The 27,789-nt window shown below is 36.9% G+C and overlaps 1 protein-coding gene across 4 annotated transcripts in view; it reads right to left on the bottom strand.

The window, feature by feature from the left end:
- si:ch211-51h4.2 overlaps positions 1-27,789 on the bottom strand; it is a 115,242-nt gene that overhangs the window by 58,788 nt on the left and 28,665 nt on the right. For 3 of the 4 annotated variants that reach the window (XM_027169685.2, XM_047807117.1, XM_027169683.2), the window contains exons 6-8: positions 26,825-26,960; positions 19,046-19,111; positions 10,552-10,675 (exon numbers count right to left, since the gene is read on the bottom strand). In XM_027169685.2, the coding sequence (XP_027025486.2) occupies positions 10,552-10,675; positions 19,046-19,111; positions 26,825-26,960 (326 nt within the window). The remainder of the gene's footprint in view (positions 1-10,551; positions 10,676-19,045; positions 19,112-26,824; positions 26,961-27,789) is intronic. The other variant, XM_027169684.2, reaches the window with a different exon arrangement.

Raw genomic sequence — 27,789 nt, 5'->3', positions numbered from 1 at the left:
ATTCTGTATTTATTTGCAGTGACCCTTCCCTCTAAGGCAAAGGTACTCAAACTGAAGTGCAGAGGCAGTGCAGGTAAGGAGTGAAAATATCACAAATAAATATTTCATATTGACTATATCAGATCTGCCAACCTTTAGGCATTTTGCGTAGGAGCTCTGCATTTTAATATAGAGTAGAATGGAATACACTCTAAAATATGCCAAAAAAAGTCACTTTTTCAGAATAAAAAATGAGCTAGTCAATATTTGTACAGGTGTTTTGAACTTTCCGATATTAACTGACACTCTTTGGAAGCCCAGGCTCAATCCCGCATCTCCCACTAGTATTGTTTTGACCCTTGGTCCTAGTTCTTTATAGATGCACTGATGCTGTGCCCTCGCCTTTCTCTCTAGGTAAAAAAATTATGTTTAAAGCTGAAGGCTAAGAACCTTTTCTCTGAAAATAGTTAAAACTGCATTTGTTTTATTAGGACTGAATATTTTAACAGAAACAAGAACAACAAAAATAAAATGAACAATAAACTGTTAAATCCATCACTTTATAAATATGAGATTAAAACAGACATTAAAATACTGTTGGTTTGATTTTGCAAAACAATCCATCATTTGCCAGCAAAATGCCTCCACCAGAGCCACAAATTTACCTTTGTCACTCATTCAGGTGTCCTGATATTATACCAGTATACAGTACCTAAAGTGATGCACCAAGCAGTAGCCCTGCTTAATGAATCTCAATAATCAATTAAGTCAATTGGGTGAAATATACTTGCTGATGAGGCAGTGTTATGAAGCACATGATTATATACACTCAGCATTTCATTCTGATTAGAGAAATATTACCTATCTTCATGCTGAAATGTTCATGATGGGGTTAAAGTCCTATAGAACTGGAGGTGAGGTGCAGCAGATAGAATAAATAAATCATCACCAGGTGGAAAAAATGTATTTTTTTTACCTCCTGTAAAGCACTAGGGAGGGCAGGGGTGGTGTGGGGCAAAAAATCTTTTGAGACTCTGAAGCTTAAAAAGAACAATAAAAGCCAAAACAATGAAATAAACCAAACCCAAAAACAATAAGCCATAAAATACTGTTATTGCTCTGATAAGTTATATACTATAACACATCAAAACAGTAAAATAAATAGAGTGAAATATGAATCATGCTAAAAGATTTGCACAAACAGTATATGGCTCCAGGCATGTGTGGAGAGAACTTGAAAAAGTGTATTCTGAGCTTCACAAAGGTAATTTGTTCATATTACAATAACATGAATATAAAAGCACTGTTTTTGATTGTGCTTATGATCATTATATCATTTGATATATTTAAAGTATTCCATGTTGCAACAGGAAGTCTTAGATGCAACTAAAATAAAGTGGTTTAGATTTAAATGCAGAAAAAATGGCTTTTGGTTTGCAAATGATATTTCAGAACAAAACAAAGCAATAAATGCTTCATGCATCCTAGTTTTGCCTTGACAGGCTAATATGGGGCACGAGTATGCACTAACTTTAATTTGGCCGTTATGAGACAAACAAATTAAAAGCTGGGGAACTATGTTAGCGTAGTCAGTGAGAGAACTCAGAGGCCATGTAATTGCAGTGCTGGTAAGCATGACAATTCCTGAATGGCTAATAAGGTAGGAAAAACACACTTCTTGACATTGACCTGGAAAACATTGGCAACATTTTTTATAATATTCATAATTTATTAATAATGTACTTATAATTCTGTGTAATTTTACTCGTAAGAATTTCAAGAATTCCCAATAATGTGCTATAAATAATTACATTGACAATTTCTATTAAGATCACATGTATGAATACACTCATAATATGATATGATACAATTACATGTAAAAATATGGGGGGCACGGTGGCTTAGTGGTTAAAACGTTTGCCTCACACCTTCAGGTTTGGGGGTTCGATTCCCGCCTCCGCCTTGTGTGTGTGTAGTTTGCATGTTCTCCCTATGCCTCAGGGGTTTCCTCCGGGTACTCCAGTTTCCTCCCCCGGCCCAAAGACATGCATGGTAGGTTGATTGGCATCTCTGGAAAATTGTCCGTAGTGTGTGAGTGTGTGAGTGAATGAGAGTGTGTGTGCCCTGCAATGGGTTGGCACTCCATCCAGGGTGTATCCTGCCTTGATACCTGATGACACCTGAGATAGGCACAGGCTCCCCGTGACCCGAGGTAGTTCGGATAAGCGGTAGAAAATGAATGTATGAATGAATGTCAATGGTTATAATGCATTATATACACTTTATAACAGTCTTCATAACACACTATATTGTATATTGATCACCAATACACAGGAAATCTTTAACAACTAACTGAATGTTTATACATGTATGATTGTAGATAGTATAGCTTATTAACCTACATAATGATATTATAACTTACTTATAATACGTTATAGGCTAAGTTGTATTTGTGAGCTGATTTTGTCTCTGTCAAAATATCAGGGATAAAAAACACAAACACAAAGTAGAGTTGAGTGTTTTTATATTAATTGAATTACAAACACCATTTACTGAGTAATGCTTTATGTTAAGTAAGGAGTAATTCAAAGCTAGGAGTGCATTAAACGACTTTTATGCACAACATGGAAGCAAAGAACTGTTTGATGTAAAGCCAGCAATGAGATGATAAAGCTGTCACCGATGTTTGCAGTACAAAATTTGACTGAAAAGATGAAAGTTACTGTCACGAACGAGGGAAAAACAGACCTAAATGCAGGATAGCAAAATAAACAGGGTTTAATAACAACAGAAATACGAAACATTAACACAAACTCCCCTCCCCTTGCTCCCCCCACCTGTCTCGCCGTGTGCCTTGCTCCCCCCACCTGTCTCGCCGTGTGCTTTGCTCCCCCCACCTGCCTCGCCGTGTGCCTTGCTCCCCCCAACTGTCTCACCGTGTGCCTTGCCTCCCCACCTGTCTCGCCGTGTGCCTTGCTCCCCCCACCTGTCTCGCCGTGTGCCTTGCTCCCCCCACCTGCCTCGCCGTGTGCCTTGCTCCCCCCACCTGTCTCGCCGTGTGCCTTGCCCCCCCCCAAATACCTGGACCCCGTCGGGACTATCAAGGCGGATTGGCGCGTCGGGTGCCGGGGGGGGGGACACGGACGGACTCAGCCCGGACTTCAGGCTTCTTTTTGTTTATGTTCCTTGTCACGTGTCTGCCCCGCCTTTGTCTGCTCCTCCCATTTCCACACACCTGTTTCCCATTGTCATTATCATTGTCTATTTAACTGTGCCGTGTTGCCTTGTGCAGCGCAGAATCTACTGTTGTCTTTGGCTGTTTTGTTCTGTCGTCCTGTCTCGAGTTTGTGTTAATGTTTCGTTTCTTTTGTTATTAAACCCTGTTTATTTTGCTATCCTGCATTTGGGTCTGTTTTATCCCGCGTTTGTGACAGTAACAATTTTTTGTTTGATATTTTATATACATATTTTAGATCTAGAATTCTGCCTCTTTTAAATCATGCACAGCTGATGTAGTGTGGTAAGGTTACATTTATTCAAATGAGAGAGAGAGAGAGAGAGAGAGAGAGAGAGAGAGAGAGAGAGAGAGAGAGAGAGAGAGAGAGAGAGAGAGAGAGAGAGGTTAAAGTTCATTTCATTTATCACAATTGCCATATTCAGTAAGTTAAATAACATGTAAATTTGGTCCCTTCAGCTAAGTAAGGTAGTTAGGAAATGTTTACAGTAGCTCACTGTGCATGCAAATGCATGGTTAGAATTCTATTAAAACAGTGAATAAACTTACTGGAACTACCTGCGCATTCTATAGTTTGAACAAACACATTTCTGCCAAGAAATTCAGACAGCATGGTACTGTATAAGACCTCATAATGCCCATTAAGTGTAATACATTTTAAAGTAATTATAACAAAGTATCACTTCCATCTGAACTCCGCAATATTGATTCTCTTTCATCATTTAAATCTCAGCTTAAAACTCATCTGTTTAGCTTAGCTTATTCTACATCATTTGTAATGTTGGTCCAATTTGTATTTCTATGTAACTATTTTATAACCATTTTTTTGTTGTTGTTGTTGCTGTTGTTTTTCTTCTTCTTTTGTACGGTGACCTTGAGTGTTCAGAAAGGCGCCTTTAATTAAAATGTATTATTATTATTATTATTATTATTATTATTATTATTATTATTAAATTATTTAACAGGGTCCATGGTAGTCCAGCAGATAAGGCTCCCATGTTTACCACTGTGGCCCAGGCTAGATTCCCAGGCAGGGATCTGACCCAGCCACTGAAGATTTACCTCTCATTGCTGGTCCCAAGCGTGAATAAAATAGGAGAGTTGCATCAGGAAAGGCTCCAGAATAAAGCGTGTGCCAAAATCAAATATGTGGATCAGATGGTCTGCTTTGGCGACTGCAAGCAGGGAGCAGCAAAAAGACAACAACATAACAATGAGTATAATACCTTATGAATAAACATGCTTGTAATTCATTTTCTTTGTAGAAAATACTATAATTCCTTTATTATTTTATTTGTTTAGAGGAAAGTTTCACTATTCAATAGAATGGCATGTGTTGTCAATATATTACTGATACACACAAGTAGTGTTTATGTCCCTATCTGGGGATTGTAAATGTGCATTTATTATTTTAACAAATATTTCAATAATGTATATTTAAAGAAAAAAAAAATACCTGACGATATTTTAAGTGTTTAAAGTGTTTTTAAAATTACTAATAAGTATTACAGTCATTTATTCAACCATTCACGATTAGTTCTAATGTTTGTTCAGTACACCACATGGCATTATACTGAAAAGTGACACTTGTGCTACGGCATAATGATTAACTACAATAATTAGATTAGATTAGTTAGTTTTCAATGGATCGCTTTAGATTATGCTGCATGATTAGTCTTTAAACAATGCTCGGAAGAACTAATTAACATTTACAGATATAATGATTTATAAATATAGGCTTCATAGAAAGGGTTTCCAATGTCTAACTAAATTTAGCATCTGTTTTATACCACAGCAACAATGCAATGTTACTGATATAAAAGGTGGCTGTTTCAGGGTCACTGCTACACATGTCCAATCTAAAAATTCCTGAATCATATCAAGTCCTGAACCTGACCTGGTAAAAACAAATAGTACACTATCAATCAATTCCTGTAACCCATACCAACCCATTTTCCTGCATATAAAACCCGCAATTCATGATCCATGATCAAGACAAGCAGCATGTTTTTGCAGGTAGACAAGTACGTAGACAAGGTAAAAGCTTAAACTGTTTGGCCACAAAGGATAATAAACCCAGGCAAAACAGTTCAATTTTTGTCTCAGACTATACAATCGGCTCATGTAGACTAAACAAAAAACACAATTGCTGTTCTCTCATGTAGTGTACCGTGTCTCTGTTACAAATTTGTTTTGTTTGTGTAAATAGCAAGACTTCTAGCTTATTCTGTAATAGTATTTATTATAGTTGCATCCCTGTAATATCTCACGCCCATTGCAGTAGTTCTTCTTTTTTGTTTCACTGAAATAAAAGGCTAAGTTCTGTTGCAACATATGTGGCATGCTATTTGCCTTCTTCACTACATACTACAGCCTGCAACCACCCTTCCCAACCCCCCCAAGCTGCCAGTCTTTGTTTGAGTATGATTCGTATAAGCCCCAATATACACCTCTGATAGTCGTTTGCAAATCACGACTTAATATTGACATTCTAATATGTTGTTTTTATAACAATCCCTTGTGCAGCCACCCACCAGAGAATTCATGGTGATCTGGCAGTGAGATGAACATCAGTACCTGGATGCAGAGGGATCCTGCAAGGCCTTGAGTGTCTCATCACCTGGGATCAGATAAATTTTAAACCAGAGAAGTCCAGGTTGTGGTTGTGAAGAAGGGGTAAGTACAGTACTTGACAAGTTCTGGATTTTAACTTCCATTGGAAGCATCTAGATACAGTCAAGAACCTGGAAAATGTCCTTTACTGCACCCTGAAGAATACTACAGCACAGCAGCAAGCAAAAGTAATGCAAGAGAGCTGCTACTGTACGGAGATTTCACTGACACCAAAATTTCCTCAGCAGACACTGAGGTGAGAACTGGGAGGAAGTGGAGTGTGTAGGAGGCCATTAACCAGGCTGAGTCATGGCTGTTGCACAATGTGCTAGTAGGATCTGTGGTGTCTGGACAGGCAGGGCTTGGGTAGCACGCCAAAACTGTGCCACAATAAAGCATGAGGGAAAAAGACACATTAGATGATCTAAGAGTAGGTGTGAGCAGAGGAGGGATTTCATACCTGCAGGATTGTAGGGTTGTGACAGGAGAATGCAAGGATCAGATGGGTGCAAGTGAAGGACCACAAGATCCAATGGATAGAATTCTGAAAGTCTAAGCCTCTCTGAATCAAGTTTTTGATCCAGTTGGTTTATCATGCCTTCTCGATAGTAATCATAAGCTGATAAATATGATATTCTTATCATATTCTTCTATGATATTCACAATAAGATTGTGGCATTGAAAAACTGCTACTTTTAGAGTGACATGAAGATGAATACTTTCCATAACAACTCCTCTCCTTATTTTTTTATTCATATGTAATTTTTTTGGGAAGTGGTAATCTTACATAATCTCACAAGATGTTGCAGACATTCAACCTTTGCACTGTAGAAGGATCTTAGTTTTTTTTCTTGCACCTGGATATATTAGTCACATGAGATGAGCTTATGATCTAAATGAACTAAAGTACAGGATCTGCTTCTACATTCAGACAAACATGCTTACTGTATAGTCACACAAAGGCTATAATAGTTTACTGTATGTATTCTATTCTTATTTTGCCATGCAAATTCCAGTTTATCCGTAGCTCGTTTTAACCTTTTTATAGTACGTTGGAGAATGAAAATGGACTTGTCTGACATTTTCAATTAGTATTAATTAATTTATTGCCATCTGATATAAAATTTGTCAGGCCACTGTTGGTTTTCAGTGTGTGATGTAGATGCTTATGGACAAGCACATTTACACGTTAATGTGTTTGATATCACCATTTACTTTGAAGATGACCACCTGGGGAAAAAACTAACTGTTTTGGGTTTTTATTTTGGAACTTATTTTAATATTTCTATGAAAATATTAGTACTATTGTTCTGGGTACCACATACCTCTCTCTCTCTCTCTCTCTCTCTCTCTCTCTCTCTCACACACACACACACACACACACACACACACACACACACACAAACACACACACAGTAAAACAGTGCCATCTGTGTGAAGAGAAAAATGCACCATGCCACTTGCATCCTCTTCTCATCATCCCATATGTCAGAGGCAAACTGATTAGAGGCAACAGCAATTCCCACTCAGTCAACACATCTAGTCGAAATAAAGTTAGACTAAGCACCAAGCAAGCTACAAAACTATGACACCCCAACAAACACAGACACACAAATCCCCCAACACCCCTCAAGCATTCTCCGTGTGAAAAAAAACTTATGCATAATTCAACAGAAAGAGAGCGGCAACAGGCAAACCAAAACCTACGATAAAGGAACAAACCAATGTAGAGAAACACTACCATGGACTTGAAATATACAGGCTAATGATCATATGTTTCATATATATGATCTATCGGTTAATTCGCTGTAGCTGTCCCATCTCGAAAAACCACACATCGTTTAATGACCGCCATTAACAGGCCAAGATATTGTCGCCAGCCTGAAATACGTCATGGTTGCATTTGAAACAAGGCCCATATGCATTTTTAATGGTTCTATATTTCAGGTTATGATTCCCTCTCAGGAGTTTAAAGGGAGGCTCATCCAAACTGAACAATAAATCCCAGACTGGCAGTAATTAGGGAGCCAGCATCTGACATGCCTCCTTGCTGCCTCCCCCTTTCGTAATTACTGCCGGCCTGCCTTTGAACTCATCTGCATATCATATTGCATCCTTGGCTTCTTTAAACTGTTTGCTGACCCATACAAAATGGAACCAAGAGAACGGCATAGATGTCGACATGCTCGTGTGTATGCTCCTGACGTGTTAATAGTTGTCTCTTTATGGCTAATGTGTGATTCTGACTCGGTTGTTGTAACGCCATGTATCTACTGAATTCACGGACACATGTATTTTACTAACATAATGTGCTAAATGTTGTCAGTATTTTAAAGTCCAGGGAATAATACACGCTGAATAATTTGCATAGTAATCTTTTTTAATTAACATACACTCTTTAAAGGCATCTAAGGTTTATTTTATAATAAAATTCTGAATGGGCCCTTTTTAATTCTCAAATAAAAAAACTTGTTTCACAGACAATGCACGTCTATGAATGGATAAAAATAAGACATTTGTAATAAAAAAATAAAATGTAAATATAAATGTAACGATAATAATATATATAATATTATTGTATTTTTTTTTTTCACATTTTAAAGAATGCTTTCTGCTGATAGGGACTGCTGGCTCACATTCTAATACTAAAAAGCAAGAAACATTCAAGACCTTTCCAACTATCTATTTCAAAATGAGAGACATCCTGCACATGCACTGTGGGATGGCAATAAATTACAGCCACTTTAACTCTTCATTTGGAACCAATTACTTTATGGGTCACTGTTAGAAAAAATATGTCACCTGTGGTTAAATAGCAGTGCTATTCACAGCATTCATATCTATGGGATGGGGGTTTATGCAGGCCAGAGTTCTTGATCCAGGTGGCATGATTGACAATGTGACACCAGAGGGGCTACTTGCGTTCCATAAAGCTCCAGCTCATAAATGATAACTGTTCAAATTATCGATAAGCATGACTGCTCCGGCTAACGACAATACATCAGAGAGTGTGATTGATGAGCTCAATTAAGCTGGCTGATGAGACAAAGCTGAATATTTCTCTCTCAGGCTGCCTACATGTCCCATAACTGGAAAACCGGCATGATGAACGGTTTGCAGTGATCATACAGTATGATGCATCTTAGCAGAACTGTGACCTACACTAGGGGTGTATGTTAAAGCTGCCTATAGACAGATTGTGCAGAATTCAAATAACTAAAAAAGGCCTCAGAGTACTGTATGTGGAGCTGGATTCCATGAACACTATGATATATATGACTGCGGAGCAACAGCGGACTTGCACAACATTAGCTGGTCTTCAGAAGAGGTCTATTTGTTACATCAAGTTGTTTGAGTTGTTTTTAAACATGGAAAAAAAAATTGCTTCTTTGTGCTTTATAATTTCTATATGTACCTATAACAACTGCTGTGTTGGCATATTTTATTCTTTCTGAATATAGCAGTGGGCAACCTTCTTCTTGTAGTCATGGAAATTGTCATAAAATAGTACCATGTGCAGCTCGTACATGATGGTCAAAAAAAAAAGAAAGAAAGAAAGAAAGAAAGAAAGAAAGAAGGAACAGTGAATGCAAGCTTGCCAGCAACTCTTGCAGACATCACTGCATGAAGCATAATGTATAAAATTTTTCCACTCTAATCCTTCAGTATATATCTTTTAGTGTAATAGCTGTGTTTTGATCATTGTGACAGTACATCTCAGACTGTGATGGCTTAAAAAAAAGTTTCTTTCGATAGGATTGGATTGGATAAATCACGGGCCAGAAACCATTATTATTTCATAACTATAGTTCATTATTTCTGTAGTACCACATCCTCCTCTTCAGTTCTGCCTATTAATTTCTGTCCTTCTTCATGGCTCCTGCACAGAATAATGAAGCTACTTATTTTACTGAGATAAATGAATGTGATTAGAATGCAGAGGCACACAGAGTTTTCAAATAATATAAACTAGATGAAAGCGCATGTACCAATTAAGGTAACACCAGCTACTGTTAGTATTGGAACACTGTACACTGAACTGAATGGTCTGATTGTATAAATGTAGGTTAGTGGTAAGTGCAAACAGAAACCAAAAACTATGCATTTCATTAACACCCTTTTACTTGTCACAGAAAGCTATTGCAAATTGACATTGGGCCAAATAAAAACTGACGTTCACCACTTGACTATGAAAAACTAACAAACACATAAACAGACAAACAAAAAAAACCTCTTTAATTGTACACTGTATTCCTAGCTGTACTATATTAACTCCCACAGGAACTTCTCTTTGAATCTGGTCTATCTGTGCTTGCTTGTGGATATGCTTTTATGTAAGTGTCTCTACATAGATTCTGCCACATATTCTGTTTTTAAACCCCAATAAAATGTATGTGTCTGATATAGTTGTCCAGGTCACATACAATACATGCTCAGACACACTATGGTTCCTTTACATTGATGGTTGAATTAAAGGTGGTTGACAAATTGGTCAAGTACTTTCAGTAACTGGAGCTGTGCAATATTTGAACTTCATAAAATATGCTATGAAGGCAGCTACAAATGACGTGCAAATGGTTGGACATGTTTTTGAGAGACAAAGAAAATATGATGAACTATGAAATTGCAAGATGAAATCTGTCAAACGAGACAGTAGATAGAAACGAGCAGCAGATAGAAATACAGTGCAATCCAGAGTCAAGGGGCTAATTATGTGCACTTACAGTGATAATCAGCAGGATGCCTTTAAGAAGAGTGAGCAGAGACGTGATTGGCTGGATGATGACCTGTGCCAGGAGAATACCCAAAGAGAGCGTCCACGTAAACGCAGGGATAACGTAGACGTGACTGCAAAGTACAAAAACATGCTGGCTCGTTACACAATGTTCTCCTTTCCACCCACATGGTGGCTTTAAATAACAACAGGTCACAAGCAACATCATCTCAAAATGACATTTATTGTGATGATTTGAACAGAAAGAGATACACGAGAAAGCAGAAAGGAACATAAGTATCACGTCGTCTATGCTAGTGTTTCCTTTGATTTTGGATAATTCAGAGCTCACACTGTTTCTGTAGCGAAACATTAGATCACACACATGTACACTCAGACACACACACATAGGCACACACATATACAATAATTATACTACATTTTAATGAAATGGGACATAAATATAGAGCAACTCAGAAGCATAAATACAATACAGGCAGAAGATCTTAAAACAAGGCAAACCCAAATCAATAAGTCAGTCATATCCTACAGCTAAATATATAATTCAGAAATGCTTTCCAGGCTGTAAAAAAGTTCCTGTGATAAGAAAAAAAATCAATTTATTTGGCTCACTTTTTATTCACTCCCTTTTTTCTCCTGACCTGTTTTAGAGTAAGCATTTGCCTCCATTGCGATCTTAATAAACCAATTCAAGCATTTAAGTCAGACTCAGTCAGGCCTGTGTGAACAATATCCAGGTTAAGTGTTTACTGGGATGGAACAAAATAAATTACCTTTCCACAGTGATAAGTGCAATTATGGTGGGAAAGGGGGTTTTGGGACAGGGGGAGGGGGGATCCACTGGGTAAAGGATGCTAGGTATCTGGATTGACATTGACTATCTAACCAAGTGCTTGTGCTCCAGTATCAGCTTCAGATCTGTTCATATTTACCAAGCGATTTCATGTTCTTAAGCCATCAGCATCCATAATGTCTGTCTGCCTACATTCTAGCCATTATTGGACTCCATTACATTAAGTCTGTATAGAGAGTGTATATTTGTGTGTGGATTATTCAAGAAAAATATACATACATTTCCTATAGAGCATTTTTCTCTGATCATTATTTGTGTTTCAGCTTGATTTATTGCACTGTATTACAGCAGAATAGTGTGCAACCAATTTGCATTTGATTTTATGGAAACCAATAATGTTAAATAATCAGCAACAGGGTTCCGTGATGCAATGTGAAGCAAAGCACAAATTGCATTACCACCATAAATCTGAGTCAAATTTAAACCTCAAAACGTTTCTAGCCCTGAAGTGTTTAATTCCGCTTATACCTCAACAACCTGACAATCAAAATTCCATCCATCCATCCATCCATCCATCCATCCATCCATCCATCCATCCATCCATCCATCCATCCATCCATCCATCCATCCATCCATCCATCCATCCATCCACTCTGTACTGCTTATTCTGCATGGGGTGTGGGAAACATGGTACCTATTCCAAAGGACTTAGGGCACAAGTGACACCCTGACCCTTGATAGAGTGCTTTCCCATCACAGGACACAATCACACTATTAATAGAAGCAGTCAGCCTACCACACATGTCTTTGGACCGGTGGTGTTGATAGTGGGGACCGGAGTACCTGGAGGATGTACTGTACTGGGAGAACATGCAAACCCTGTAAACACAGCACACCATATGCCACCATACTACCCGGGGATTTTTAAAATGAATTAATGAGTGATGCATCATGCATTTAATGTTCTGTTATTGTAACAGCTAGAAACAGCCATGGATTTAGTTGCCTTTTTTCTGTATAAAAGTTAATAAGACAAAACAAAAAAGCAGTGTGTCGTTTCTCAGAAACTCGAAATCACAAAATATTCTATCCTGAATTCTCTCCCATTGCTGTTACTGTGAAATGTTGAGACAAAAGACTCCTTTTATAAATATCAAATAAAATTCTCCTTATAGAAAGTTTCCCCTTATGGTTAGATTATGAAGCAGGTCCACCATACAGTTGAGGTAAATAAGCTCTTATCATAGAAATAAAAAATAAAAGCATTAGAATGAGTGCATAAATATATAAATCTATACTGACAGATCTGTGCTATTCTGGCAAATCAGATCAGATTGGTTGTGGTATAAAATTTAAATAATAAATAAACATTTTCCAAATTAATTAATAGATTCATTTTCTAATATTGCTGGCAAAACTATGTACAATGATTTATAAGGTCAATTATGGGTTTTAGCCATCAGTATTTTAGGTATGAAACAAGATACTGGTAATTTAGCTTAGTAACCCAGACTACTTTGCAACAGACTGTTGTTAGACTGTTGTTGTTGCAGGGGGCCACCAGACACGGATGGTCTAAGGTAAGAATGTGGCTACATCACTGCATCTAATGATTATGGGTAACTTTTGTAGGCTTTGAAACACAGTTGATTCAATGACATTACAAATGTTATAAGGGCAATAAACTTCAGACATAATATAACTGCAATATGATGGTTCAATTAGCAGCCACCAAGTAGTCCATAGCATTATTGTTCTCCTAATTATCACATTTTACTGTAAAAGCTTAGTAGAACCTGCAAATATTTTTTTATATGAATAATGCAATTGTCAGAACATTTTTTATACTCTTCAGTTAAATAGATAACATAAATCTATAAGCTCTTCCAGAAAGGAAGGCTTAGTTTATGACGTTTGACATTATTGATGTTGCTGAGGGGATGGATTAATGCTGCCAGATCAAGCTTCTTGGCTGACATGACCAGTCTCTATTGAGCTGAACCATTCAGTGAATGGAATCTGAAAACAGCTGCCATTATAGCATCGTGTTAAATTCATGATGTCTGACCAGAGGAAAGCCTGACAGGCTCAACTATAACTCCAAACAAACCATCCATAAATAAATATTTCCTGAATACACATAATTAACTGACTCGTCATTGTTTACATTGATTCTGCCCTTTGCCGTTTAATAATTTCTGCTTTAATACGAACAGATCTGTTTGTACCAGCTTGCCTCCTTTATGACCCCTAATGCTTTGAATATCACCAGGAGAATATCAAGCTGCTAATCAATGTGCCTCATGTAAACATTTTCACATCCTTCTATGCCTTCATTAGTGCATTTGCTTAGCAGGATTTGGCACTAATGACCCCCAGTGGACCGTTAAAATGGGCTTTGAGGACTCTCAGATTGCAGACTGCTATTGAAAGTGGAGAAAAAAAGCAAAGGATTTATATAAGAGAAAAGAACACGGGAATAGAGAGTAAAATGATGTTCTTTGAGCTGAGATGTGCACGTTATCCATAAAAACTGGCATTAGGCTCTTTGTTAGTAAAAGGAAGCTTTAAATTACTTTTAATCCTCAGTTTCATAGCTGTGGAGGATTTTAGTCAACATGTGACTGGCATCGGATAGAAGGCTAAAAAGTACACACTAAATGTAAAATACTAGGACCAGTATTTTGGTGATGATTAACTAATGTTCAGCTTTTATGTTAAACAGTGCAGAGTACAGAGTAGGACAGGAAGAGACTGAACAAGCTGGATAGGAGAGCCAGCTCTGTCCTGGGCTGCCCATTGCATTTCAGAGTGACTTACAATTTATACAACTGAGCAACTGAGGGTTAAGGGCCTTGCTCAGCTTGGTGGACCTGGGATTCGAACTCATGACCTTCCGTTCAGTAGTCCAACACCTTAAACACTAGGCTACCACATCCCATTAGATATGTTAAGGAGGTGGGTTGGAGGATGACGTACTGTTCCTTTGATCACTTTCCTTCCCTCAACAGCACCTCATATATTCTCTTTCTCTCTTAAGTAAATTTAAGAGTAAAAAAAAACATTAGACTCCTTCTAAAAATAAAGATAATGTTAAATGGCAATGTTAACCAAAATGATAGTATCTGTTTATCTTGCTTAATCATTTGTTAGAATTTTTTTATTATTAGCCTTATATTTTATGTGAATCAGCTGTTACTATAGAAATAATAATGTACTACAAGTGCAATAGACCTCATATTATGTAATAGTAATAAAGTGCCTCGAAAGAATATATGCCTAAAAAATCCATATTTATCTAAATCTTTCCCAGAATAACAATTATTTTATACTGAATTTTTTTTTAAATGGACATCAGGATACATGAAAAAAAAAAGCAATCAATACATCAAAAATACAGTAGCAGCTTATCCCACAACAAAAAATCTGTCTAAAATAAAGAGCTATATAAATTTCAACAGGCAAATAATATACAAGGTGAATTAAATTACGCACACAAAATGTAGGGGGTGTTTTCGGAAGCTTGTTTCCACCTCCTTATAAAAAATATAATAAAATATATTTTATAGCTCAGAATTCTACTGTACTGTATATCTCAGAATTCAGATTTTTTTTCCTTGCAATTCTTCTCCAGACTCTAGAAAGAACGTTAAAGAGGAATCAGTTGTGACATAGAAGCAACAAACCAGATGATGCAGATGTGGCATATTTTATACACCAACAGCTTCAGGCATCAGAACGTCAACATGATTATCAGTGGATGCACCAGAAATGTTGGATGTCTGTGATTATTACAGACAGAGAATCTGTCTGCCAAGTAATGAGACTTTTATGTGGACAAAGTTCTCGATCTTCGTTTGCAAGGTCATCGTATATAACAGTTGTGGGCCAAACTTTGTCGATATAAAAGTCTTATTAATTGAAATATGCCACTTCTGCATCATCAGTTTTGTTGCGTCTTTGCCTCTGCTAGCTTTATGTTGTGTGACTCCTACAATAAAAATCAAGATCTCTCTATTTGTAAAACCACAACAAAATAATACTCTATAACAGTGGCGGCTCTAGGATTTTTCTGTAACAGGGGCCATTAAAGGGCCACATGTTACATTCAGGGCCAAGTACACGATACATTCAAGCACGCAAAATAATTTATTCAGTACGGTGCAAATACCTTTCGGTAGTCATTCCTTTTTCAAACGCTCAAGTGCCGCCAATTGTTTAGGAGTGGAATTGCATCTGATCGTTGTGAAAAATTCTCTGGTTGCTCTTCTCGTTGACGATTGATGGAACGGGGGCCAATCGGATTTCAGCAGAGGCCAGGGCCCCTGTGCCCCCGCCTCAAGAACCGCCCCTGCTCTATAATGTTATGCATGACCACATAGCAAGATCAAAATTAGTAACTGGGAGAAATTACGTCAGAATTATGAAATATATGTCACATTTCTGAGGAAAAATACAAGAATTGCAATGCTGAGATTTAAAGTCGCAATTCTGAGATATAAAAAGTGGCAATTATCTTTTAGTATTTTTTAATAAAAGAAACAAGCTTCCATAGGTGTTTCAACTCAGTTGAACCCAATGTTCTTTATTTAGGACTTTTACAATGGATACCATCAAAGCTTTAAACTGATCCCTAATGAGGAAGCCAGAGATGGTGACAAAAAAAAAATTCACCCAACTACATGAAAGGAACCATGCTCAAAAGAGAATCCTCATCTGGGTCAGACCAGATAGGGGATTATAAATAATTTTTCAGAATCTTTTTTTTTTATATATAGATATGTGTATGATGGAGTCAAGCAGTTACAAGTATGCTGAAACGTTTCACTTTCTGTAATAACCCGACTCAACTGTCAACATGACTCTCTTCTGGGATAGAAAGAAATCAGCCCCAGCTTCTCTTCTTCATACTATTCTTTTGGACTGGTATATTATAGTTTATATTTACACTATACTGTATATTTTCATATAAACATATGCATACTGTTCTGTACATTGGTGGTGCTATCAAAATGGTTCTACAAAACCCCAAAGTAATCCGCCTAACATTGATCTAGATGCAATTTTTTTCTATCCCTGTTTATACCAGCTGCAACCTCATATTAGAGATTTCCTAAGATGTGGAGCTTACTACATGTAGGCAAAAAAACGAGCAGGTTGCAATTACAGGCACTCATTAATTGAATTATGAGACCGTATGCTACTCTTGGAAAGGGCTCCAAAGTCGATTTATTCAATTTCCCTGTTTACGCTTTAGAATCCCAGGCTGCATATTGATGTGCACATAGAATTTGGCACCTAACCATTCAGCACCTAAGTACCGTCTGACACACCAAGCTTGATAAAATATGACCACAACCAAACTCACTTAACTTTCTACAGATGTTTTATAATGATTCAACAAGGGAGAAAATATTTGTCTGACCCCTGTTATTGTCACAAATATTTCAGGTTTGGTAAGCAAGTTTCGAAAAATAAAACCCTCCATTCAGACAGATAAAAAATATAAAAACTGTGAATTTTTAACATATGACGAAAAATGCCTGCATTTAAAATTACGAGACTTTATCCTGCAGGCAAGACATAATGAGTAAAAAAAAAAAACATGAATGCTATCAAATATGCAACTGCTTTTTCTCTTAATGAGCACATTTTCTTGATGTATGCCTAGCAGAATGTGAAAGCTAAGGGGTTCAAATAGATATTTTAGATGGGGAATAAAAAGCATCTCCTGTACATCTTCTTACAGTGGGAAAATTAAAGATAAAAATAAACCTGTATTCTTCATTGTAGCATAAAGTATAGCATAATACAGTGCAAAATAGAATTAATGCGGATTTGAAATTTTGCATCCCATTATCTCCACATTTTGGCATAAATCAGCTATAACACTGCCTGTGTGCTCACACATCCATTATGGTGGGATTTTAATAAAAGAGGTACTCTGGTGTATTCTGAGAGCTCGCTCTCAAAATGGTCTGGGTCAGAATCAATTATGCTTGTCCCTCTCATCCCCAGGGATGTATGTATAACTTTACAAGGACGTTTGCAGCCAAAACGGACCCTAAATCACATTAATGCTGCATCAAAGCAAAGCACAAGCTGAATGATGATTTGATCACTGAAGAAAGTGTGCATGCAATATATTTAGAACAAATTAATTGACAAAGTCCAGAACACCTGGAAGAGTTCAATCTGCTCAAGCGTGTTTAATTTCATAAAATTTGATGTAATACGATGGAGAGAAGTGTAATGGGAAACAGGGCTGTATCTCAGTATTGTTTTTTACATGTTCTTATCTGTCTAAATGACCCCTTATGCCCTATAGTAGGGTTTGGAAATTTAAGTTGTAGATTCCATGGTTTCTGGAGGATTTCTACTATAACATATTAGGCTTTGTGAACTGATTTCAGCAAACCAAACCAAAATCAAAACATTTAGTATCTCTTATAACTGCACAGAGATATAGTCATAGTAAACAATTATGAAATAGAGAGATGCATGTTTACTGCATTTTAGTTATTTATCAAGGATTTGTAGCTGTTAGCATTACCAATACACTCAATTACCACCAAATTCTTCTTAGATTGATCAAGTCAACACATATATAATCAGGAATAAAGGCTTTAGCTGGTTAAGGCTAGTTTAGCTAGTTGTAGAGCCTGGTTTCGCTAGTGTTAGACTGGTCTACTTCACTGGCTAATTTGCCACCCATACTGAAAGTGGTTAGTTGTTCATCTAGCTTGACCTGTAAAATCATCTATAACAAGTCTGTAGTGTAGTGATAAACCCCCTCTAAAACCAAAAAAGCCTGACAAGCTGGAACCAGTCTGTCCACTTCAACCAGAATCAACCTCACAATCTAAACCTGACCAACTGGAACCACTTGGCAATCTAGAACCAGCCTGAATATTTAGAACCAACCTCTTCAGCTAAAACCATTCAAACAAGCAAGAACCGGCCTGGTCGGTTTGAAACCACTGATCAGAAATATGCAGCCTGAACCAATAACTAGGCAGGTCCATGTAAACAGTATGTGTAACCTGTGTCCAAAACTCCTCTTAAAGCATCAGATCAGACCATCTTGTCCAGCAGAGGCTAATAACAAAAGTAACTGTCTCAGGTTTTCAAATGCAGGGTAGCAAGATTGCATGTCAGGATAACTGCATGCAGTTTGAAACAAAACACATGGCACAAAGAAACTGCTTCAGTTACATTACAGGTTAACTAGAACTGAATAATAAAATATGCTATTCATGGTATTTACTGTCATGAATCTCCTCATTACGCTAAAAACGGAGCCAGTTGCATCACAGTGTTCAATTCCACTTTCGCTTTTGTTTTATGTTCATTGATTTCTTTATGTAGCCATATATGTTTTGTTTTCAAGCATGTCCTGTATCTATTCCTGTCTCTGTCTCTATTTTTCTCAAATCTTGATTAATCTCACTTGGGTTCAGCTTAGTTATTGATTTGTATACCTATTTACACTATTGTGTGTTATGTTATTTGCAAAGCATATGGTCCGTTCTCTTGAGCTTTATGTTTTTACTTTTTACTTTGTTTTTCACTACAGCCTGTTTTGTAAGCCTGTATTTGCCATTGACTTTCATTATTGGATTTACCTCTGTACCTGCAACATTTCAACAAACGTTCAATCACATTAATACACTATAGTTTGTGATCTTACCTTGTATGAAAAAGTGAAGCATATGCTTCACTACCTGCCAAAACATAACTGATTCCAATAGATACACTGCAAAAAAACCCAGAAACAATTAATCAGAAATTTTACTTTACGTATTAAATTGCAAAGAAACTCAAAACAAGGTTGTAGTACAATTTTTAAAAAACAAACAAACAAACATTAAAGATTGGTGTATATTGCCGATATCGAGTTCCAAAATGGTTAGAGTGTTGAATGAACATATAGAAGTCTTTTTCTCCTGAAAGTTACACAAAACAATTAGACATTACATCAGTTTAACACTGCCACACAGTGAGCTTTTATAAGTTAGAGGATTGAAAAATCTTTACACCACCATTTTTAAAGGTCATTGATTCATTCATCTTCATGCATTTTCCTGGTTTCCTCTGGTGGATCAGGAGCTTATCGCAGGGACCATAATCATAAGATTGGAAGATACATTGGTCAGGATGTCAGTCTGTCACAAGGCACCATGCACACATATTCACACACTAAGTGCAAACAGTAACATAGTCAATCCACCTACGAATGTGATTAGAAGGTGGGAGGAATTTGAAGATCTCCCACACAGACACAGAGCGAACATGCACAGAAGCTCAATGAAGATCAAACTGGGAATGCTGAGCTGTGAAGTGGCACTACTTTATGCTGTGCCAACATGTCATGCCTTTTTTTTTTTTTTTTTTTTGAAAAGATATCAAGCTTCAGCCTCATGTCCGAGTCTATTAATGTCAGCCAAAGGGCCTCTAGCTGAGAAAGTAAGCGGTTTTATCTTTCTAATAATGATGAAAAGTACCAGATTTCCCAGTGAATACTAGATGGCTTGTTTGTGAACTTTGATTGTATAGATTAGTTAGAAACACTTCAATTCTAACATGAAATCAGAATAAATAAAAGTTGATTGATTAAAGTCCTGTATTTTTTATATTTTTATCTATATATTATATATAGCGGTTATTGTCTAGTTCATATGCTTTATTTGTATTGTGTATTAAAACTATCTATGGACCCTGATAGAACACTTTATTAGAAACACCTAGGGACATCAGTCAATCATATGGCAACAGTGCAATGTATATAATCATGCAGATATAGGTCAAGAACTTAAGGGAATGTTTAAATTGAATGTCAGAATGGAGGAAAATGTAATCTCATTGACTTTGATCTTGGCAGGGTTTTGGTGCCATACAGCTGAGTTTGAATATTCCAGAAACTGCTGATCTGGCACAAGACTCTTTGGAGTTTACAGGGGACGTTGATGAGGTCGACTGGTTCAAGCTGACAAGAAGCCTACATTTGTTACGACATTGCTGAGTTGAATAGCAGCACACAACACACTGAAGCTTGAGATAGACGGGCTATAACAATAAAAGACACGTCCGGTTTCAGTCCCATCAGAATTCCGACTAATTTTTACAGTACAATGGGCACAGACTCAGTGAAACTGGACATTTTTTCAATGTCATTAACTGTCACATTTTCTTTTCAATTCTTTTATGTGAACATTGTCTGAAGCTCTTGATCTGTATCTGCATGATTTTATTCACTGCGTTTCTGCCACATGATTGCCTGATTGATTGAATAATTGCACGAATAACCAGATGTACAGATGTTCCAAATGATCTGGATGTATGAAGTGTAACATCCTGTATTTCATCCCGCATGCTATTTTCACTTGTTTGTGTCAGTGGTATTTCCCTCCAGCTTCTGCAGCATGGCAATAAAGATTCTTTGTTTTGTGTTTACCTGTCTGAATGCTCATAACACCACCATCTTTGAGCAGAACTGAACCATTAAATCGTGGCTAATTGTGCATTGAATATGACACTTGAGTGCTATTAACACATCCATGGTGTCCTTAGAGCCCCTTTACATCTTACATTTAAAACTCTAAGACTGCACCAAGCTTTTTTTTTTTTTTTTTATTGAAGGCATGCTTAGTTTCACATCAATAAATTAGCTGAACAGTACAGTGCTCTTTGATTAGATAAGAAAAATAAAGACAATCTATCAGTTCAATAGCTCATGGCCAGATTTTGTAAAGAATGATGGCTTATAAGAATTGGCTTTAAGATCAGAAACATGAGCTTGATGAGTATATAATTATTCACTGTCCAAAAATTCACTTGACCATGGAATATCGAAAAAAAGCTTTTGGCTTTGGCACTGGTGACATTTCATGTGTAAATAAAGCTCCATTTCCTGCCACTCTTAAGGGCAAGACATGGATTAAAAACCTACTTAGCACTCAGATCTCAGGAGACCTTGATCTTCTCTTGCCTCATTGCAGAATCAGCACAGCTCTATCTTTGTGCTTTCATTAACCTTTTTGTTGATTAAGATAAAAGAAGAACATCCCTAAGCTGGAACCTCTCTCTTTATCTGGATGTGGGGGATGATGTTGGCATTTTAGTTTTTCTTCTTTTTGTGTCTTAATTATCAGGAAAATTTGCCATAACTCACAGAGAGCTTAAAGGTGGGTTCCCCGATGTTTGAAAGCCAATGGTGACATTTGAAATCACCAAAACAAACACGTCCCTAACCCAAATGGGTCCCAGCTCTGTATTGGTAGCTCCGCCCACACATACATATGTAACCCAGGCAGCTAATGGAAAGAAATGTGTCTTTATCTTAGCTGAAGGGAGGAACAATACGATTGTTGATAAACAAACAAACAAACATCACACACAAGCATAATCATGCAAAAGGATGGCATATATTAGTTCTGTGAAACAAAACCAAACCAATGTTACTCACTTATTGAGAAGGAAAAAAGCAACTTCTGCAACTTAAGTAAAGTTGCATATTCACAGATTGGAGATTCCCGAGTCAATAACTCCTGAGCTAAACTCACTGTTACTACACAAATAACACCTATTTTCTATCGTAGTAATGTAGAGAGGCAGCTACAACCCAATTTTCCTCAAAATCAGCTTCCTCCACGGTGGACAAAATACACAAGTGTCTATGTGTGGACGACTGAGAGACAGATTCCAAGGGACCGTCTGCAAAGTGCAAAACCCGAAAAGCAAATACTAAAAAAACAGTCAATAACTTCACTGTAATACACTGTACTGTCACCAAATGCAGCTCACACATCACTGATGTCCTGATAGTTATACTACAACACTTATTTGGGGGAGGTGTCTTTTTAATACATACGGCCAACTTTACTTAATATTTAATATGCGGCCAACTTTACTTAAGTCCCTCGGTGTCCCATCGCAGGCCTTCCCGCTCCTTCGGTTCTCTCCAGCGCTGGAAAGTTGATCCTATATTTTTGCTCACTGGCTACACTTTTGTTTTGTTTTTGTTTTGTTTGCTGGCCCAACGCAGTTTTCTGAAGCATGTCTCAAACAACGGACCATATATATCACACATTGTGAATGCTGTACAGATTTCATTATTTTTCTTCTAAAAATGCTAACTCAAATGAATAATTAGAATAAAGTCATAATTATTTTCCAAAGGCACTTAAGTCTCTTATATTTTTGTACAGTAAAGAAAAAACCTCTAGAATCCTCATTTTCCCCATTCCCCAAGGTATTATGCAGAATCAACAGTGTTTTACAGTGTTGAGGCTTTAACTAACAGTGAAAGTTCCTAATGGCCATACCATACCATCATAAGCTTTTATATAAAGCAAGAGACCTTTAACTATCCCAAACTTTCAAAAACATTTTTCTAAGTGTTTATTCATTCATTCATTCATTTCATTCATTCACACACTCTCATACTACGGACAATTTTCCAGAGATGCCAATCAACCTACCATGCATGTCTTTGGACCGGGGGAGGAAACCGGAGTACCCGGAGGAAACCCCCGAGGCACGGGGAGAGCATGCAAATTCCACACACACAAGGCGGAGGCGGGAATCAAACCCCCAACCCTGGAGGTGTGAGGCGAACATGCTAACCACTAAGCCACCGTGCCACTCCCCCTGTGTATTATATAAAGGAATTGTAAAATAAATAAAAACCCTTAACTTCATATCAATGCTCATCTATTATTATTGTAACATTTTAAATAATAATAATTTATTAGTAAAATCTATTTTTAGTGTATTAACAAAAATCCAATTAAATAAAATTAACTAAACAAATAATATCGCCATCGGTTATGGGTTTAAATTCCTGAATGTCATTTATTTCTTCAAAGAAATTAAAAAACTGGTTGAGAGACTGGATCAACTGGACAATGGCTGGGTGAAAAACAAACTTATTTAAACAAACAAATTTGTGGCAGTTTGCTGTCCAAGATGTCAAAGAAGAAATAAAACCGTTATTACCTTAAAGTAATTAGACACCTTCTCTAATTTAAGACTTTTGAACATTACTGTTATAAAGTTGCTTTTCTATTCAAAGTTGTCCTCACAGTTTCATCTGTAATATTATAATTATATTCAATGACTGTGTACAAGCAATGTTTTTCTTTTAATGCTTTATGAACAGACTACATGCTTATGTGAAAAACATAATTGTAATTTAATTTCTTAGGCACAGCATAATTCAATTATCTGCCTTGTATTCGAGGTTCATTTATGCATATATGCAACACGTTTCTTTTTTTGCCAAGAAAAAATAATCACACATAAAGACCTCATTTTACAATTGTTTGCAGCCCCTACTTTTATGTTATTTGCATAATTTTCTTAGTAAATGCTACACACGCTATGTAATTCATCAAATTGTAGCAAATGAATCTATTTGTTACTAAAGTCGGCTAGGACGTGGTCTGAGAGTCTCGATCATGCCTATCGTTTGTGCAGGGATGAATCAAGAAGAGCATGAAGCTTGGTTGCATGAAGAAAAACCAGGGTGCTGCATATGGCTTGCAGCAGTTCCCTATAAACTATAAAAGAACTTTAATTACCGTTGTGTTATGCAACAGTGGACAATAAGGTGTTTTACTATTGAAAGCCAATATGGCTTATGATTGAAATTCTATTTTAGGACATAGTAAAGAAGCTTTTATTATTACTTATAATAGCAGGGACGAGATTGCTCCATAGGGCATACTTAAAGAACTTTTAAAGACATCATGTGTATGCTGAACTCTAAGCAGTTAACTATAGAATCATGAAGCAAGCACTCAAAAGAGAACCATCCGTAAAGCGTAAAGGGAAGAGAGAAATATACCATCCCTGAAAACCATAATGTCCAACGATTTCCTCATGATGCTTTTCTCTGAAATTGTAGAATCAATCATTGCTCTGTACAAAATTGCACAAAATCAGTATGAAATTGATCCCAAGTGGCAGTACCACCGAACTTGTTGACAATACTGATTCAAAAAAAAAAAAAAAAAGATTACACGTGATTGCTGACCTTGACTTGGTTTTTTGTAAGCTTAAATAAAAAGCCTTTTGTTTAAGCAGTAATTTGTGAGACAAAATTACATACTAAAGCTACTCAAGTATTATCAATAACCCGGGAGTCGCAAAAATATGGGACACCGAGGACATGTCCTCTGCATTTCTGCAGGTAAATGATCATGTTCTCTGATTTTAATTTTTTTGCAATTTATACTTAGCACATGCCCTGACTAACAATCACAAATCTCTGCGAGAGGAAAAAAGCACACACCGTTTTAAATACCGTTTTAAAAGGTATTGTTTATTTCAGACTGACTGAAGTTGAGTGCAATTAAACTGTGTGGGACTCAATCAGAACTAATGCATTGAATGAAGTCAGTGACAGTTTTATAAAAAGACATTCACATGTAGTTTTGAGAGGGTGAATTAGCTAAATTAGCTGTCAGACTCGATTTGACAAGAAGGTATGAACATGAACTATTTTATGTCCTGGTATAAAACTATTACATAAGGATGTGTTTGGCACAGAGCATGCCTAAATGCATGCAGACTACAACCACTTTTTTAGCTAGGGTGAGTGAATGATAAGATTGAACTATTTTTTGTTGGAACATACTGTACCAACTGCATTCCTCAGTGGGAAAAAAACAACACTTTTTTGTTTCTTTACAAACAAGCAATGGAGTCAATAGAGGCTTATTAGCAAATTTATTTCATTGGTTTAGACTGAAACATCTGTTTGGGAGGCTGGTGTTTAATACTTAAATAAAATAAAAGCCCTATGAATATCTGCTACAAATCCATTTCCTAATCGGAACATACAGTACATTTGCCAGGTATCTCAAATGCAATATTTTGGAAAACTTCAAATAAATGCAAGAAGAGTCACAAAATATTAAGATGCATGAACAAAGTTTCATATAAACAAATCCCAGATTTCAGTACAAGGAAATTTGTATAGAACCTTGTTTACTGGTATACTGGCATCTATAGTGCCAGCGGAATTGAAATGGACTCATGGGATATAAACAAATAAATTATTTTATTATTACAAATCACTGTTGGCTTTCACTGTGAGATGTTTTTACCTCAAATGCAAAATTTCAGTGTTTGAAGATAAGGGATTCTAATTTTTAATGATTTAATGAAGTACTTGTGGAATCTCAGAGAGAAGAAGTGGGTTTGATAGCACTTATGCCTAAGATATAAACATTTGTGTGGAAAAAAAAATACTAAACTATTATCAGTATCACCACTATAGGCTAGGTAAGAAATAGAAATACTGAGTGTCTATTTTTATAGGAGGCATTACACACCACTGTTGAGTGTGACATGACAAAGTAATTGAATGCTAAACATGGACACCTCAAAAAACATGCAAATAAACGAAAAATAAAAACCTAGTTTTAATTGAGTAGTAATTATGTTCTTGTGTGTTCTTATTTATTGATTTGACCAAAGATAGTTATGATCTAAATTCGCAAAATTTAAATAAACACTAAAAGAATGTTGTCCATGTTGTCTTTACATTTGTTCAAATCTTGAAGTCGGTGTTTTAATTAATTTAATTAATTTGAATGGTGAGGTTTTGTGTCTGGATGTTGGTGTCTCCACGGAAGGGTGGAGTGTGAGCCATATACCGAAAACTGTGTGCACTTTACTTTTAAAATGTTGGTACAGCCCTGTTAAAAATAAATACATTTTACATTAGCACATTTAGTGAGTAATAATGTGCCAGTTTTGCCTTCCAGAAGTGGTCCACTCAGCTCATGCATCTTACACCTGGCTCCAAGCCAGCGAGCTAGAATATTTACAGTTATTATTAATATTTAAGTTTCAAAATATGTTTCTTTCAGCCTCAGTGCCTGTAATGATTAGCCTCGCCAGATAAACCTGAGTATGAGTGCCAGGTCTTCAAATTGGAACTTCAGAGGAAACAACTGGTTTGAATAGTAGGGGGTTTGTCTTGAAGTGGAATAATCCTTACATCTAAATTGTGATCTAATGATACCTGAAAATAAATGGCAATTACACACTATACAGTATAATGTGCCACATTCATTATCATTAAAATGTGTGTCATTGAACAGAATCTGAAAGCTATCATTATGTCATTGAACAGAATCTGGGAGTAAATCACTGCGTAATGCGGGGAGGTGTGAAAAATTAGCTGACACCCAATTAGGGTGGCTTGGCCTAGTGTGAGGGTCACAGACCATGGGGAAAAGGATCATTATGTTTACATTGACATATATGATCAGAGATTTCCTTTCCATGTGGGCTTTTATTAATCAAAAAACGTACAGAGCACTTCAGGATTATTGACGACCTTTGCATAAAATATCCCTCATTTAAACTGTAATGACAACCGATCTGAATTCGTTCATGTTTCATGATATGTAGCCTCAAAAGATAAATATATATAAAAAAAAGTCTAATTACTTACAAATGAAAAAGTAGGATCAAGGTGAAGGCCTGGCTGTTGCGTTTGCTCAGGAAAAGTACACCAAGCACATGCAGGTTTGGATGAAGTTTCTCCTGGAGCTTCAGTATCGTGTTGTCTTTCTGTAGCAGGCCTGCATCTGAACACATACAAAGCAGAATGTGAATGAGTTTAATTGGCCAAATAAGAATCCATTCTGTGGAATTTGACTTGGCAGTTGCTAATGCAATGAAAGGAATAGAAAAAGAACAGCAGTTTTATGGCGGCACGGCACAAGACAATGTTGCTTTTCTCTTCTTATTTGTCTTCTTTTGATAGCTGCTACTAGTGACAAGTACATTTCAGACAATAAGAGTGCAGAATGGATGGGTCAGGGAGTGAAACGCCTCAATCTGGCAGCTGTGAGCGTCATGGACGAGTGGAGCCATCCTTCAGCTACGCACATCACTCTTCATCTGGCGCTGTGGCCGCGTTCAACCACTTTTATGGGGTAAATAATGAATCAGGGAGCAGATAAATGGGAGGAGTGGTGAGAACACAGAGAGGACAGATAAATATGGATGGAGATAAGAGAGGAAATGAGGAAGCCTGTCAGAACATAGAGAATAATTCATACTCCTGCATAAGGGGGGCTAAGAGACACAAGAAAGGTATGTGTACGTTCGTGGACTCTGCTTCACGTTTTGTACTTCCTGTCTTGCTACCGCTCAATCTTGGCCTTAAGCATGCTTCCTGATCACTAACATCAATTACATGGGTATCGGCTTCATTTTCTCTAACTAATCTGTCCATATGTAGACTTGTTCGTTCTGTGTTCTTGTGAAGTCATGTATGTTTTGAGACTACTGCAATTCCATACTGTTTTCCCAGACCTTTAGCTTTCTGGTTCTTAGCTTTTTGATATTATAGGTTACTATTTCCTAGTCTTCAGTCACACGCTAGTATAGGAAAGTAGCCAGCAACCAGCC

The sequence above is a fragment of the Tachysurus fulvidraco genome, chromosome 2 (assembly GCF_022655615.1).
Source record: "Tachysurus fulvidraco isolate hzauxx_2018 chromosome 2, HZAU_PFXX_2.0, whole genome shotgun sequence".
Taxonomy (NCBI): domain Eukaryota; kingdom Metazoa; phylum Chordata; class Actinopteri; order Siluriformes; family Bagridae; genus Tachysurus; species Tachysurus fulvidraco.
Note: the sequence above shows the minus strand (reverse complement) of the source record. Positions and strands in the feature narration are given on the sequence as shown.